Consider the following 18,078-nt stretch of genomic DNA (forward strand, 5'->3'; position numbering starts at 1 on the left):
AGAAGGCCGGCCCCCCTTGGAAGTGGCGAGCACAAGAGCGGGGGCAGGCTGGCAGTAAGGGAAAGCAAACAGAGCAGAGCCCTTCCATCGGCCCATGTTGGTAAGGGAAGTGGGCTCAAAACAGGCTTTTGCCTGGAGAATTGTTCTCACCCGAGGGTCATTGTTTGGGGAGATTAGCCTCCCAGGCCTCTGACATCGGATCCATCCTCCCCAGGAGCCAAGGAAGGTAGCCAGGTGTGACCCTTGCTCCCGACAATGACCTGACCGGCTCAAAATGTGTTTTTTTCTCTCCCCTCCCTCCCCTGCTGTCCTCCCTGCAGAGATCTGTGCTGCCGACTGTGGGGGCCATGGCGTCTGTGTGGGGGGCACCTGCCGCTGCGAGGAAGGCTGGATGGGGGCGGCCTGCGACCAACGGGCCTGCCACCCACGCTGTGCGGAGCACGGGACCTGCCGCGATGGCAAGTGCGAGTGCAGCCCCGGCTGGAACGGCGAGCACTGCACCATCGGTATGGCGGGCCCAGGCCCGGGGGGTCTGCTGTGGGGCGCATGCTGCCTCTGTCCGCATGTGGGAGCTGGGCACAAAGTCCTTTCATCTGGCGACATTATGGTTGGCATCTCCCAGCAACAATTGAACATAAACTCACAATTGGGCATTTTTAACCTTTTCCCTCCCATTCTGCATTTCTCAAAAGTCTGTTAGCTAGTACACATGCCTTGCTGTGTATCCCTCCTGGGCCAGCTGCTGTAGGTCTCTGCGCTGAGGAGCTGTGGCCCAAGAGGAAGGCACACAACCAGCACTTAGCAGCTGTGGGCTATCCCAGCACCTCTCTGAGCCATGGTTTGCTGACCTATATCATGGGGATCATAATGCATAGAAAGAGTGTAGCACAGGCCAGCAGAGAGTGTAGGGCTGGGTATGTGTGGCCATGATGATCAAACTCGTGATCTGGTCGAGAGGGTTTAGGCTTAGCTCTTAGTCCCCACCCCCACTGGCCTGGAATCCTGGGGAAAGTTTCCCATGGGCCCCGGGCCACATCTGCCTCCCATCAGGCCTCGATCCCTCCCTCCCCAGTCTTCAGCCTCCATCCTGTCTGCATTCGTCTCCTCTCTGCTCTCAGGGGGCTCCTCAGGCTGCCCCTGCTGAAGCAGTGCTGTTGGCAGCTCTCGGAGCAAGCCCATCACTCCGTTCCCTCCTTCCTGCCTTGCCTGCTGCTTTTGTTGATTTTAAACACAGCCAGACGTTTTGCTTGGTTTATTATCCTGGAAAGAGCACTCACCAAAAGCTCTTTATTGAATCAACTGGTTTGTGTGTGTGTTTTAAGTTCTTCCCCTTCCATTTTTTGCAAAGGGAGGGTCTGTGATCAGATGGCAAGCACATGGCTTTAGAAGGTCGGATTCCTCTCCAACTCTAAACATCCCCTCTTGGGGCTTCCGGAAACTGGGAGATGAACCCCAGACCTTTCAAGGGACAGAGACATTTTGAGCAAATGGGGTCACAGCTTTTCTCCTTTTTTGTTTTTTCACGTCATTCCTTTTGTTTTGTGATCTGAAATTAGTCCGTATTCCTCATCCCCATGCCCACAACATCGCTCTGTTGATAAAGGGCAGGGGAAGCCCTTGTGCTTCTTAACAATAATAATGGCTTCTAATTTTTGAGTGTTTACGATGCGCCAAGCATGTGCTAAGGGCTTCTAACTGCATTATTTCATACTACAAAGAGTCCCCCTCTGAAGGCACACGTGTTATTCCCTCCTTCTCAGGGACCCGAGGCTTGAGGTCACTTAGCTTGTAGGAAGGAGAACAGGAATTTGAGGCTTAGTTTGCAGAGCCTCTGTGCAGGGTCTCTGTAGCAGCTGCTTGCTCTGCGCCCCACAGGACAGCCTGGGTTTGCTATGGGGCATTGGCTTGCATCCTTTGGAGGCTGTGCCTCCTCATTCCCGTTATGCTCGGAGCTGCGAAGCATTTCGCCCACCCCAGACTCTTAACAGAGCTGCTCCAGAGTCCAGGGTGGCCCTTCCCGCTTTGCCCCCAGCAGAAGGTGCCGCACCGTCATAATGCACGCTTCCGGGTGGCCTCTTCATGTCTGTGTCATCCTACCTTATGATCGTCCTGAACACCCCTTCATGAGAAGTGGCCCCCATCACTCACGGGCCCTCTTCTTTAAACCCCACTTTCCCCTCACCCTCATTTTTCCCCATGACTGAGGACAGGCTGACCTTTTAGCCTCCCAGCCCGGTTGGGGGGGGGCGGGGGGCATCTCTGTTAAAACCAAAAGCAGAGTCCAGAGAGAGTACGTTATGTTTTCTATCACTCAGTTACAGAGTTCTCAACTCACCTTACCAAGTTCCAAAAAGTTTATGGATGGCAGACTTTTATAAGATAAAAGCATCTCATCTTAGTCAAATGACGATGAGGGATCTCAGGGAATTCTCCCTGAGCCCAGTCATAGATGATTCATGCCGGCGCTGGTGGGCAGGTGGGGCTACACCTAATGTCTTGTGGATGGATGCTCAGCAGCCTGGCCTGAAGAATATCCAATATGTTTGGATGCCAAGAAGTCAAAGCATCCCCCCCACCCCCAGCCCTGCACTCCCACACACCCATCGTCACTGTTTAAGAGCAAATTCCTCCTTGGGATTGCAGATGCTTTTTGCCCTCCAGATGAGAAATGCATCAAGGTAAATGGGCATGATTCAAGAGGGAGGTTGACAGTCATAAATACCAGAAAAATGTCACAGGACATTGAAGAAGTAATGGACTAGTCATAGTGGCTCAGATGAAAGGACGTTGGCTCAGAATTCTATTACCTTTCATTTTGTGGTGAGCGTTTCCTTTGTCCCTGTGTAATCTCCCCGCATGGCAACTTGCTCTCCGTGGTCTCTGCCTGTGGCCAGCTGCATCCCCAGTGAGAAACCCAGCAGCTTAGTTCTGAAGGAACACTCCAGTCGTCTTGTTCAGTACAGGGGAAGGGGTAGAAGAGGCAAAGGCGAGAAACAATGGTGGTGCTTTCTTTTCCCTTTTGGAATAAGAATGAGAAGGAGAAACCCCTGTTTAACCTTAACTGGGGACAAGAAGCACCTTCCTGTGTTTCCAGGGAACTTCACTCCTTTTGAGGGTCATTTAGGAAAAGACAAAAACTGTTGGTGTGGCAAGTTAGAAATTCCAAGTGTTACATTTTCTCTTGTTAGCTGATTTCATTACTATACAAGAGGTCATTATAGTGCAGCGAGTTCATGTGCTGGAGTATAGTTATGTCCTGTACCGGAGAAAAAACTGGAATCCGTGACACTGGTGCAGAGACCTCCATGCAGTAGAAGCAAGAGAGGAGGGCCTGTTTATTCACACTCCACTGCCTCCATAAACAGGAAAGAATGATTTGATGACCTACCAGCTGGCAGTAAACACCAGGACAAGTCTGGGCTCCTTATGGTCAAGTCCCCAGCGTAAGAATACTTTCACCCCAGTGACATTTCCCAGAGCAGAGTATTATAGTAGCAATTAAATATCTGCTTTCGGAGGCGTTGGTCCATCTTGTCTTTCATGGAAGCTACTTGATTTTTCTCCAGAAGAGGTTGGTTTTTCAGAACGAAAGGTAAATGGACAGGCGCATCATCTCTAACGACAGTAATTTTGTCAAAAAGCAAGACAATTCACATTGAATCCTAATTCCTTATGCTGGGAGTTATCTGTCTCTTTACGTCTTCAGGAAAGGTCTTTGGTGAAAGCACGATGGGCAGACCACCTGGTCGCTAGGGGCTTCGTCTTCTCCCTCCGTGACTCACAGAACGGGGGAGGCTGGAGGAGGCCTCCAGGGATGACCAAGTCCAGGAGGCTTCCTCCTCCACTGGCCACAGAACTGCGCACCCATCATCCTAAAACTGAGTTATCCTGCTTCTAAAAATACACCACAAATAAGAAGGGGTTTTTCATTTCCGCGCTCTCTTGTCAGTAATGCTCCCAGTTGCATATCTGAAACCCGTTTTTCCTCATCTAAAAGTTAAGGTAAGAAAATTTGACATGGCTCTATTTTTCAAGCATATGATCACTACAGAGACATTAAAAGTATATTCAGGGGATGTGTTTTCCAGGAATTTCATGGGTCTCAAGTCTGGGGCTTGACCTCCCAATTCTTTAGAAAAAGCTAAAAATCATAGTTAAGTTTGAGAAAGTGTCTAATTTTTTTTTCCTGTTTCTTTGAAAACAGTACTATCATTTTTGATCACTTCTACGATCATTATTTTATTCATTTCAGGGCCCCTTGTTTCTAAAGTCTCAAAACACATGTAAGAAATGCCAGCTTCTGATTACATTTGTAAAATTCCAACCTTGACCCCAAAGCTGTGATTGTTCAAGATGCCAGATACACAGAATTATTTACTAGGCTTCAGGAGAGCTGTCCAATCATATAAATCTTGATTCTTAACACAAATCCTCCTCTGGGAGTACAGACTGGAATAATACTGTGATGATGCAGTAGTTCAAGTGAGCCCAGCCAGATTTCATGATAAAAAGAGATGGTAAAGAAAGGCCACACAGTTTTCTGGAGTTCTTTGTCCACTTTTCAATGGTAGCTCTCAGGTTTCTCGTTTGTAATCAGACAGTCCTTCGCTGAGAGCTTAAAAAACCCTCACAAGGAGTCAGAGCCTGTTTGATAACCCTATCCTCGTCCTTCAAAGTACTCTCACACAACAGGACCTGTGACCTGACAGGACAGATGCTGGCAAGCATGAGAGAAAATGAACAGGGATCTACCCCAGGTTATCAGAGCCGATGGTCCTGAGAGATGTTAGCCCACACATGGAAGGGGTGGGAAACTGGAAGGAGGTCAGTAAGGCTCTGTGAGTCCCTCTCAGGTGGGTGCCATTGGCCATTTACTCATTGATCCTTCATCCAAAGCAAAGGGGATTAATCTATCCAAGGTTTTACAAGAATATCTCTTTGATTGTTTATCAAATATCTGAAGAAGTTACATGATTATAAGCACCCTAATCATCACCTGCTATACCAATCCTTGTTTAATCTGGCTTGATGTGTACCAGTGATACAACTGTTAGAGTCAACTGAAGCTCCTGGAGAATGACGATAAAGAACCTCTTGCCACGTTCTCCACAACCTTTGATAGGGGGCCCTTGAAGCTTCTTGGGATAAACTTTTCGAAACTTGTTTGGGTGCAGGCAAGTCAAGTAAAGAGGTTTGCATGTTGAAGGCCATAGAAATGCTGAAGAGATCTAAGACCTCACAGACTCCGTGCCTTTTATCATAAACAACTGTGCACCTCCACTATCTCTAGCGTCTTGCATAGTGATGGGAATGGAGAAGGAACGTAGAAAATGTGTGCAAATGTTGAAAAAATAAGCATAGCCTGAGAGGAAAGAGGACTCTACTGTCATCAGCGGCATCCCAAAGTCCTGAGGAGAAAGATGCGAGAATTTTGTGAAGTCCTGAGTCTACCATCCACAAGTGCAAACTCATGGACTTTGTGTCATCTTTCCTGAAAGTTATTATATTAAAATCATGGTAGATTTTTTTAAGTGACTATACTCAAGGACATATGTACCAAGATTTTCAAACAACAGAAGCATGGACAACAGTATGAACTTCTGCATGTGGCTTTTATAAATAAATGGCATTGGACTTCAAAGATCCAATTACCCCTTTCGTCTTAAGTAGAAGGAAGCCCTATTCTGTTTGCAGAAAACTCTTGGATTTGGTACTAACCAGCCATTATCAGCTTCTGGACTCATGGTGTGGCTCAGGATCACTGTGTGACAGTGGTTTATGGAACCAGAGCTTAGAGTTTCGAATGCCCATTTTGTCTCCTGAAACCCACAGCACTGTAACCTGAGTCTGCCTCAGTCATTTCCACTATCTACTCTTCCTGCCCATGATCTAGAGAAATTAGGAAGGATTTTTTTAAAGGTACTAGAGTATTATTATACTTACACTTAATAGAGATTTTTATTACTCATTTCTTAAAAATGACATGGCAAAAATGCATTAAAAGAGAGCTCTGTGAAGTCAGCCCTAGGCTTGGGGAGTCTAGCCTGCAGAGAAGGTATAATCTGTCCTCACCACCAGAGCCAGCCTCGTCATCCTTTCCAACCCGTGAGAGAAGCTCTGGTTCTTCTGCAGCTGGGCTCAGTGATTACAAAAATCTGTGATCATGGCTGTGTGCTCAACTCAACAGATCCAAAACCTGAGAACACGAACTGAGCCAGGAAGTTCAGGAGACCCTGTTTATTATTGTTCTCAGGTGACGTATCAAAGGAGGCAATGTCTAAGAGGTTTTTAGGTCACCCTGAAAAATGAGATGAACAACTTGATTAAGACAGGCATGACAGATGAACCAAGAATCAAGAGTCTTCACCTTAGCCAGAGACACTTCCTGGGCTGTGCTACCTATGAGCCAGCCCTGTCTTTCATTATTCAGAATTTTCCAACTTTGTTTATACACTCTTGCTTTCATATGCCATTCTCTTCCACTTTCTTTTCTTCCGTCTTGTGCTCTCATGGACTCCATAAGAATGAAGGGGAAGCACGCAAGCCCAGTTAAATTCTCGTCTTCCCAATTTTCCACTTGGCTGTGCAGCCTCCAGGAGCATATTTCATCTAGAAACAAAGACCACATGGAAACCTCAACTAGACACATAGCCTCTCATCCACCCATCTTTTGCGGCAAATATGTATTGATGACCAGCAACAGTGTCTGTTCTACCAGAGGAATGAAAAAATAAATTTTTATTTTATTTTTTTTAGTGAAGAAAGGAAGAATGTTCTTGCAGTTGCTAGAACCCTAGGGCTTCCACATAAGGCCCCACCATTGCAGTCCAGTCCTACTTACGTGCTTTGGATTCATGTGTGCAATCAAGCTGAGGATGGAGGCCCCCCTGGCAGAAAGCATCACGCCCTTCAGGAGACGGCCTTTGGTCCAGCCATTGTGGGAACCCTCATGGGAGCTGTAGAGAAAGGGGTGGGTGGGAAGCCCCCCCAGTAGCTATGAGGAGCCCAGGTGGGGAAGGTGAGACGGCACTACTGATTGATGCCAGGAATGAAGAGGGCTGCTCTGCTTTCAAGACCCAGCCACGTAGATACACCATGGGGTTTATTTCAGAACAATGTTTGACACCCATCCTCACAGAGAAACAAAACCTTCGATTGCTGAGTGAGTCAAGGCTTGGGTGCAACCCCTCCATTGGAAGACAAATCGTACACCATTCTGTCTTTTGAGTTAGCAAGCATTGAGAAGTGGCCAGGTTTTCTTTTCTTTTTCTTGTTTCTCACAGTGACATCCATTGACCCAACTTAAATTCTCTGTAAGAGGCACCAAGGAGAAATGCTTCTTACTGAGAACACCAAGCATTCTGCATTCGAGTCTGTGTGGACACATGTGTCCATGGAAAATTCAGAAATGGCAAACAGATAATCTGGTGGTATATTTGACCAAAGACTCAGTCCACTTCCCTAGTGCGTATCAGAGATGATCCCAAGTTTGCATATGTCTAAGTTCCAGCTGCCAGAAAGCACCTCTGCCCAGACGGGGAACATTTGCTCTTATATGGCTGCTTCCCCAAGACGGAAGCTGCACGCTCCTCTGGATAGACAAAGGGCAAGTTCTAGTATTCCATAAAGTTGAATACCCATGACAGAGCAGGAGCATGGCCATGTCTGCACCTTCCTATCCTCCTTTTTCTCCTGTTTTCCCTAGCCATATGTCTTCTTATACATGATGACCTTTCCGAATCCCTGGATCATAGAATGAGTTGAAGTTCCTTTTGACCCTTCCTGGAGAATGTGCTTGCTCTCCCTCCTTCTCTCTCATGTCATCTTGTCTTTGGTTTTATTTTTCCCTACATGGCCGGTCTGTCCCAAACATGGGGCACATCCCCCCACCCGGTCCCCTGGGCACCTGGCATGGTTACGTACGTGGCAGGCAGTGTTGCACTTATTTGATCCTACCTTAAATGTCCTGTCTTTTATTCCCCAAGCGCACTATCTGGATAGGGTAGTTAAAGGTATGGTCTTCCTTCCTCTATTTTCCTATTGTCTTTGTGTGTGTGTTTGTGTATAAGCATAAAAGAAGAAATGTGTATATAAGCAATGTATATACACCCCAGAAGCATGGTGTCTAGATATTGCCACATCCCCAGCTTTGTCCCAGTGTTTGCTCCCCAAAGGGTGGGTTTTTGGTCACGAGGTGGTTGATACACCCGGAGCGTCATTCTTCCCCCTAAAGTGCTCGCTCTGTCTGTGACATTACCATTGTGCTGTTGCCCTTCCCTCCACATGCACACATACGCCCCTCACTCGTTCTGCCCTATCTTCTGTCACCCTGCCCATGCCTTACAGCCCGTAGTCCATCAGAATTAAGATGCTGAGGACCAGGGTGGGTGTCCTGAGAAAAGAAGAGGCTCCAGAGCAAGCTCAGAAGCCTGAACAACTACATTACACTACTGGTGTCATGGTCATTCATCCAACAACTACATATGAAGCACTTGCTAGTACTAGTGCTGTGTGCTAGGTGCTGTGACAGGCTCTGGGCAGTTGGGGACACAGACTCCTGACCTTGGGAAGTGGGTAGTCTGTTTGCTTGTTTTGTGTTTTTTTCTTTTTTTTCTTTTCAGAGAAGGCCCAAGTTTGGTAAGGTTTATGTTCGAGGAGTGTTCCGTATAGGCAAAGTAATTCCCTTTTCAACATCTTTATTAATTAGCTAGTGCCCCATTTACCCAAATAGGTCTGATTCCTCTAAGAGTAAGTCTGGAAAGTTCAGATACGTGTGCACCCATATGTGAGTTCACAACCCCCCCTGAGGAGAAATATTCTACAATATTCATCATTTTATCCTGAAGTCCTAACTTATCACCTGGCACAGAGTAGGTGCTTGGTGGTTAAGGAAAAATACTTCCTTGTCAGACTGCCTGACAATGAATCCCAAGTCCACCAGGTAATGAACTAGATGACCTTGGGCAAGTTACTTAACCTCCCTTCACTTGGGAGTCTTTGTACAATGAACTTGGTAATAGGACCTACCTCATAGGGTTGGCATTAGGATTAAGCAAAATAATGAATATAATGTGTTTAGCAAATGGGCAGGGGTAATGCTCAAAAAACATTAGTGATGCTATTTTATCATCATATTCTTATCCTTACCCTTAATTTGGAGAACTTCATTAGCCAGAGTCATTTTTGAAATTGTAAAGAAAATGGCTAAATTGGCTTTTAATAAGAGATAGCAACAGCTGTTTAAAAACTTATGGAAAGGGTTTGGGGGAAACATAAATGACTGACTGCTTTCCAATCAGAACATCTTTGCCAAGTACAGGAAAGGTGTTAATGGGCCCATCAGATGGATGCCTGGTGTTGAGAAGCAAGGTTCCTTGCATTTTACATGCTGGTCTTCAGCTGAGAATGTAGTCATTCTGGCAAGAGAGAGTAGTCCCTTTGAGCCTCTTTAAAATAGGCATCTCACACATGATCATTATCAGAGGAATCTTCGGTATGGATTAAATTTAATAATGGAACCATCTCTTTGGTAGAATTTTTTCGTACTGTCTGAATTTTTTTCATATCCATGAGTCTTAAGCAAGTTCTTTGAATTTTTTTTTAAGGGGGCAGATATAACTATACTCATTATATTGGAAAAGGAAATTGCAGTTGAGGAAGTTGGGGAGCCCACGCTGGGTCACCCTTGTAGTGAGTGCCAGGGCCATGAGTTTGAATTTCCTGACCCAAACCGTATTTCCAACATTCTGTCTTCTATCGTCATTCACCAGGAATGTCCCATAATTTCCGATATTCTTCCTCCAAGCCATGTCTTCCAAACTGGCACCCTCACCAGGAAGTGATATATATTCTCCCTCAAACCACCTGCTCTGATCTTTAGTTCAGAAAATATCACCAGACCTTTATTTGGATTAGGCCAATAAATCATAACTTGCTTTAAAAGACTTTTTTTTTTTTTTTTACCAAAATCTAGGTTTGAACCAGGCCCCCATTCTGCTGACTTTCTGGTATGATGGGTTCTAATCTTAAAAAAATATTTCAGAGACCTATACTGTGCAAACTTAAGACTTGTCTAAGTAGAGTATCATGTCAGCAAAGACGAGCTGACTTTTGTTCTTTGTTTTCCATTTGTGTCAGTAGATACTAAAGAAGCGACATGCACATTAACAGATAATGCTGAACTCCTCCTAAGTGCCAGAAAATGTGCATACCACACAACAGAAATGCTTTCTCTTCTTGTATTGCTGCAGTCTAGCAGAGTAGACACTAATAAAACAATCCCAATGAGTGTGGTGAGGGTTATGATGGGAAATGTCCAGGGGTCACCTAGCAAGAAGATCCCTCCAATTTAGGCAGGGCCTTATAGACTAAGATTGTGAACTTTAGGCAGAAGTGTATGAGAAAGACACTAAAGGTTATTAAAAGCAGGATGGTGGCTTAATGATGACATTTGTGATTTGGAAGGATAAGTCTGGCCATAGTGGGGAAAAAAGAGTTGAGGGGGAGCATTGGCGGCAAACAGACCAATTAGGAGACTCTTTCCATCATGGAGATGGGAGATGATGGTGACCTTGTCTAGGGAAGTGACTGTAGGGATGAAAAAGTACAAGAGGACTAGAAGGAGAGCCATAAAGAAATGGGATGTTCCAACAGGTGATAGGGTTAATACATGGCTCCTTTGCCACTTAACTAAAAACTGTCTTCAAGGATTTGGAAAGCCTTCCTGCCATACCTGATGCTGGCTTCAAGGGGACTTCTTCATAGGCTTACACAGAAGGCTGAAGATAAAGTGGTCCCTTGTCATTTAAAGGGCATCTTTTCTTTTGAAAAGCTTAGGCCTTCTCTAAACCTTGAAATTACATTATTTTGGTTCTAGCAAATGCCTGATGTGAGTCCTTCCAGAGGGGATTGTTAATGTCAGTTGGGTTCTTTGAATTATTGATGAGTCTCAGAGTTTGTAGAATTAATGAGCTTTAGTGGTGGGTAAGGATGGGCATTTTGCTTTAAGAAAGTCAGCAAGTCACCCCAGAGGAGGCTGCCTCATCCTGGCTAATGGGGGTGTGATCACTCCAGAAGAAACTGCTGGCTGAGAGCAATCCTCAATTAACCCACAAATACTCAGGGTCCCTCTGAAACCCTGAAACGGAGAGGACAGTGCAGATCCCCAGGGTATAACTTGGTCCATTTGGGGAAACTAACAATACTTAAAGTGTTGCTGTGATTTCACACAGAGAGCTTCCTTTCCCTGCGAACATTCACCCACCTTGGAGGTCTCTGAGCAGCACAGAACATGTGCACTCGGCTTTGTGTGCCAGGACGAGCTCACCAGAAAGGGGTTCCCAAAGAGGGCTTTGTGGAGTGGGATCTCCCCCATTATTATAAGTGGTTATAGGGGAAAGAAAGTTCTGAGGTCAAATTGGAAATTATCCTGATAATCAAATAAGCAGGTTTCTTCCTTGTAAGACCCTCGGAGCCTTTAAGGTATTAATGTTCAGTGTGACTTTCTAGAGTGAGATTATAGGATAAAATGTTTTCCAAATTTACTTGACCGCAGAAGCTTGGTTTTGAGGACCTCATGGAACTGGCATTCTGCAAAATTCACTTTGAGACGTATTGCTTGAGAGTATGAGACCCATTGCAGTTCCTTCCTGGAACAAAGTAAGGTATAGGTAAATAGAGTATAAAATATCGAGGGCAGAGGATGTATCTCATCTCTGGATGCCCTAGAATGAACACCCCTCCCTGGCATCCTATAGGTGCTGACTAAAGTTTTGAGCCTCTCTTTTGGGTCAGTTGTACTGGAAGGACCTAATACATCAACTTGTCTGAACCTTCATTTTCTAGATAAGAAAATTGAGGCCAAAAGAGGAAAAGTAACTTTGCAGAGATCCCACAAGTTAGGCAGCAGGTACTAGAACCCAGTCTCTTGTCTCATTCATTGATTCAACAAATACCCGTTGAGCACCTGCTGTATGCAAGGCTCTGGATTAAAGCCAACATTGCCTTTACAGAGTTTATATTCTAATGGAGGGAATAAGACATTAAACTAATTACAAAATTAATAATTTACATGTACTTGGGAAACTTGCTTCCAAGGAGGACAGAGCACTAGGAAAGCATGAAGTAGTGGCCCTGGGCTGGGACTTGTGGCCTCGAACCCATCTTGCTGCCTCCCACTGAGCTGCATGTTAACCCCCATGACCATGTTGTTGGCCTCGTCTCAGCTGTCTTTGGCAAGGTTTGTATTATGAGGACCATAGCTCTTGACCCAGACATATATACAGTTGGGACTGACAAAGGTTATTTTCTGGTTTTGTAAATTTCTTGAAGTTATGCAACATTAAGACAAATCAATTCAATAATAATAATAGCACCTGTCATTTATTGAATGCCTACTTAGGTTACCCACCATGCTAAATAATTAACATGCATTATCTCATTAATCTTCCCAGCAACGCTTCGAATTAGGCATTACCTCCATCTTATAGATGACAATACTGAGGCAGAGAGAGTTAAATGATTTGCCAGTCATCCCGTGGGTAGTAAAAAGGTGGTATGGGGATTTGAATTGGGGTCTGCCCAGTTCCAAAGTCCACACTGTGTTACAGCATGTGGTTTTAATTTACAATTTAGGATTAAGTGGTGTAAAATTGGAACTGCCTTAGAAAATCAGGAACTGGAAAAATAACAAAAAGTTACTTATTTTAAAAGTACAGTGGCTAGTACAGTGGCAAGCCATGGTAGACCCTCAGTAGATGGCAACTGTCATTGTATTGCTGTCCTGAAGCCTCTAAACCATCAGGTGGCAAACTACAGCACAGAGACCAAATCTAGCCCGTCATCTGTTTTTGTAAATAAAGTTTTATTGGAACACAGCCGTCATTCATTGACATATTGATGTACGTTATATCTGGCTACTTTCCCACTACAATAGCAGATTTGAGTAATTACAATGAGACCCAATGGCTCACAAGACTAAAATATTTATTATCTGAGCCTTCACAGACAAAGTTGGGTGACATTGACCTAGACAAGTGCCTCAAGTCTCTATATTGCCATTCTGTGAGCCTATGTGAGGTTATGGGTGCAATCCATGCTAGTGTATGCCTTCTACTTAAAACAGGAGGTAAAAGTCAGTAGAAGACTCATATACTGTCTTTAAGCTGTAGGTCAGACTTTGTGCATCATGCATACATTATATTATTTAATCCCCTGAGCAACCCCATTGTATAAGTAGGCTGAGGCTCAAAGAAATTAAGCGAGGCCACCAAGTGGTGAACCAGGTAGGTAAGGCATCCAGGCTTGTACTCTTTGCCGCTGATGGGAGGCTACATCTTGGAGCAGGAGAAAGCAATCTACTACCCTTCTTAACAATTGGGCTCAACTTCCTTCCTCCAAGACTGATTTCAAATACAAATGAGGCTCTGTTGAAAGGCCGTCCAACTGGATGGATAAACATCTAAATGGGACTAGTTGGGGAAAGAGGGGGTCTCTCATTTTTTGGACCAGGAAGGATGGCTGGTATTGGGAGCCGGGTCTGGATGCCTGGCTGATCACCTGCATGCCACAGCACTTCCCTACGCTTGTACACCTGCTGTCCCTGTCACCTGCAGGGAGCCATGCTGGTGGCTTCCCACCCTTCCCAATAGGCTTCTGCAAGGATCCCTGCTAGGCTTGGAGTGCCCAGTCAATAACTATTTCTTCCTTTGAATGACAAACAGGTGGCCAGAGTGATTGATTGGCTGCTGTCTGAACATCTCAAATACAAATGAACAGGTTCTTTTCTTTTACTTTGTAACAAAAGCCAACTACTAACAGGCCTTGAAACACTAAAGTTTTATATTCTAATTGGTGGGTCATTCAGGGTGTCCCTGCCATGGCCTACATATGGTATTGGACAGCTACATTCACCCTTGTCCCATTTAAGAATAAGTGGTCAATTTTCAGTTATTTTGTGGCAGAAAATTTACTTTATAGCCATATTTGTAGCAGTTTGCTGCTCATAATAAATTTAGTTATATGGATGACTTTGACATTCATACCCTTCCCTGAGACTGCGTAGGGCCAGAGAGAAGACAAAGAAGGCAAGCCAATGAAAGGTGGTTTTGTGGGGGGTTTTTTTGTTGTTGTTGTTGTTGTTTTGGGGGGGGGTTTTTGGTAGCCTCTTTGAGGAAGGAGTTGGCAGGTGTTAAAATGAAGACTTGAATGAAAACCAAGGGCCAAAGAGAGGCTGAAGTGAACCATGTAATTTAACAGATTCTTAGACATAGATTTCTGAGCCATGAACTCAAAGAGAAGGGTTCAAAAGGGTGGTAATAAAAAACCTGTAAATCTACTCGACTGGTAAGGATAATTCTCTACCTTAGGATATGGGCAAAGTGGGACCACGGCAGAATTAAACATCGCCTGACCCTTCTTGATGCCGTCACCCAAGGTTCCTCCAGACAATGGCCCCTCCCGTATCTGGTTCCCACCCGGCTGTGTACCTCTCCCCAAGAGCATTTAGCAGTGGAATATTTTGCTTATACAAATCTGTCTTCTCTGGTAGCCTGCAAGAAGTAGGTCTTATCCATCTCTCTACCTCCCGTGCTAGCCCAGAGAGAGAAGGTGCCTGATACATGACAGGCACCCGGAGAGACCGATGAACAAAATCGGGGAAGGGCAGCCTGCCCACAACTGCATTTGCAATCCCAGACAGCCCTAGATCATCTCTCTCATGGCAGTCGTCGGGGTCCTGCATGCAGAGCCCTCTTCCTAGTTGTGATAGAGAAGATGGGAAGGAGAAGACCAAGGTTTCTTCCTCAAAGCAAAGACAGTCATTCAGGAGAAAATGGGACAAAATAAACGAAAAACCTAGGGTCCAGTACGAGTACCAGTACAATAGTACTTCCCCCAGTAAAAAGGATAGCCCTTCTAGAATGAGACCCAGAAGTGCTGAGGGAACATAAGGAGTACATGGAGAGGTGATTCCTTTGTTTCAAACAGCCCCTAGAAATGGGAAAAACACACAAGAGTGAACATGGAGCAAAGATCAGGCAGAAGTTTCGTCAGTCACCCGTCAGGCTCATATCCACAGACTTCCCCTTGGGGATCCTGATCACTTTTCCAAGGGGGACATTACAGGCCTCCCGGGGTGCTGAGGGTGTCGGTGTGCTGGTGGACCTGAGAGCAGTTCCCGAGCAGGCAGGAGGAGCACGAGTGTGTGTGACTGCAGGTGGCTGTGGACGGTCAGAGCTCCATACTGTATGCTTTGCCTTGCAGAGGGTTGCCCTGGCTTGTGCAACGGCAATGGCAGATGTACCCTGGACCTAAATGGCTGGCACTGCGTCTGCCAGCTGGGCTGGAGAGGAGCAGGCTGCGACACGTCCATGGAAACCGCCTGTGGTGATGGCAAAGACAATGATGGAGGTAGGTCCCCAGCCCTAGGGATGCCATACAGCTTGGGCGGGGGTCGGGCGGGGGTCCAGGGCAACAGGTGCGCATCAAACTGCACATGTGGTAGAAGGAATGAGTACATGTCTCTAGTTGTTCCATCTTAATTAATTTAAATGAAATAACAGAAGTGAAATTAATGGCCATCTGACAGCCAGTGGAGAGGATAAGGCATATGGAAAAAAGAATTTTCTAGCAATTCAATAGTGGGATGTGTTGCCTGGTACAGTAGTGCAATCCCCCTCACTGGAAATGGACAAGAAGAGGCCCGTCCAGTTTTGTGTCACAGAAAGTAGCAGAATGGATGCTTCTCCCCCAGAGGCAGGTTGAGTTACCTTCGGTTGTGATGCCTGCTCCCCTGATTCTGGTAGTAATCCCCACCAAGCCACCTTTGCCCCCCACAACCTCTGACCCTGGGGGTTTTTCCTAGAATGGGTCTCAGTTAATTGGGTTTTTTTCAAGTGCTGCACAGTCCAGACCCTAAGGAAGAGAAGCCTAGTCTTGTGGAATATTTCTCAGCTGGAAGAGAAGAGACCAGGGTTCCAATCCCTATCGATCCCCTGTGTATCCTAAGCAAGTTACTTAATGTCTCTGGGCCTCACACTTTGTATTCATGCAGTGGGCAATGAGATCATGACGACCATTCCAGCCTTTAGATTGGCCCTAGCATTAGCCTTCTTTCTTCTGTCGTGTTACTTGAATAAATATTATCACTCTCCCTTAGAAGACAGATTGATTCTTCCTGACTCTTCTAATCTCAGGAGGCTAGTAGGAGAGATTAAAAAGATAGAGAAATGAAAAATATTTGAAACCGTCAACCATTCCTTTCTAACAATGGCATGACAGCTGGCCTGGTCCTAATGTGTTTATGTAGCACCTAATCATGGATGCTCAGGGACTTGGTAAGCGTACGGCACAGAGTAGGAAATCAGCAGGCCACCTACTCAGCACCCCAACCTCTGGGAATTTTCTACTTAGAATGACTCTGTGATCTCAGAGTGCCATATGGATTAAAAGGCCACAAGTGTTTATTGTGATTATTCTAATTCATTTACCTTCTATCATCTCCAGCAGCCTGGAAAGGGCTACTTCAAACCACTGAGCTTGGTCTAACTGGCTTTTGGTCCATCTACCTGCTGCCTGCTTCCAGGAGGTGATCAGGCCTATGTGCCCGGGTCTGGGCCCAGTGGAATAGTTGTCCACGAGGAGCTCGTGGGATGGAGCCTTGGTAGCTCGGCAGAAACAGTGGGTCCAAGCTCTCCTCTTATGACCTTGCAGGGTTGAAATGCCCCTTCATCAACATGAACCCTACCAAGTCTACTAATTCTTATACTCCATAAATATCCACAGTTCCTCCTATGAGGCCAGGTCCTAGGCCAGGCACAAAGATAACAAAATCTTCTCACTGTGCTCTAGGAATTCAGGTGGGGAAGGAAAAACCCACGGTGAAGGGCTAGTGGACAGTGTGAATTCTGTGCAGACTTATATATTGGTTGGTGTGGGAGCAAGGAAACATTCACCAGGGAGGTGACACTTGAGTAGACAGGTATTTCTTGGAAAGGAAAGGGCTTTCTGGGGTACCTGGGTGGCTCAGTCATTAAGCATCTACCTTTGGTTCAGGTCATGATCCCAGGGTCCTGGGATCAAACCCCATATCGGGCTCCCTGCTCGGCCAGAAGCCTGCTTCTCCCACTCCCCCTGCTTGTGTTCCCTCTCTTGGTGTGTGTCTCTGTATCCCTGTCAAATAAACAAATAATCTTTTAAAAAATTAAAAGATTATTATTTTTAAAAAAAAGGAAAGGATTTTCTGATCAGAGAGATCATCATGGGCAAAGCAGAGCAAGACACAGCTAGGGTCCCAAGCATCCCTGTCTTCAGGCAAGAAAAAGTATAATATATTTGTTCTTCATAGGAAAGAGATGTCAGCCTAAATTATCTGCATCTCTCCTCAGCCTTCTTCACTTTGCCTGTAGAGGCAGTTCTCGTGACCAACAATCACTTCATGTAATTAGAAGGAAAGGGGACAAGAGTTGCACCATGAAGTCATTCCCCTGTCAAGAAGGCAGTGTCTTGGCCAAAGCCCTCAAACAGCTGTTGAACATCTGGGCAGCCAAAGAACTGAGTGGCCTTGAGAAATGTGGGAAAAGGGCACACATACAAGAATAGGTTCTGGAAGAAGTTTCCCTGTTCCCTCACGTGAAGCACACATGTGTATCCTGTTGGCCATCCTTCAGCCAGCTGTCCCGGGGCTAGAAGTCACCAGTGTTACACAGGGCATGAGCATGCAGGAGCCCAGAGCCCCACAGCTCTGGTGGGTGAAAGAGCCTCCCATCCTAAGAAACAGGGTTAATTCAGGCCCTGGGGAAATGGGGTCTCCTCCGGCCATTGTGATAGATGAACCAGGAAGGACTAGAAAAGAACTATCAAAAAATCCTCAGTTGCAGGAAATGACACCTCTTGCCTTTATGGAGCATTCTATAGACTGGAACGAACTTTTCCATATCTCTCAGCAAAGCCACGTGATAGCACTGTAGCCTGAGTTCGTTGACTCACTCAACAAACATTAACTGAATGTCTGCTCTGCATCAGGCCCCGTTCTGGGTCCTGGGACCTGAGACAAATAAGACAGAGTCCCTGTGCCTTGTA

At 45.7% G+C, this 18,078-nt stretch overlaps 1 protein-coding gene across 1 annotated transcript in view; it reads left to right on the top strand.

The window, feature by feature from the left end:
• The window catches only part of TENM4 (teneurin transmembrane protein 4), a 753,030-nt gene that overhangs the window by 631,973 nt on the left and 102,979 nt on the right, over positions 1-18,078 (top strand). Inside the window, exons 16-18 of the mRNA XM_082749583.1 lie at positions 321-506; positions 7,986-8,012; positions 15,262-15,408. Of these exons, the coding sequence (XP_082605709.1) occupies positions 321-506; positions 7,986-8,012; positions 15,262-15,408 (360 nt within the window). The remainder of the gene's footprint in view (positions 1-320; positions 507-7,985; positions 8,013-15,261; positions 15,409-18,078) is intronic.

This window comes from Mustela nivalis (genome assembly GCF_964662115.1).
Source record: "Mustela nivalis genome assembly, chromosome: 9".
Classification (NCBI taxonomy): domain Eukaryota; kingdom Metazoa; phylum Chordata; class Mammalia; order Carnivora; family Mustelidae; genus Mustela; species Mustela nivalis.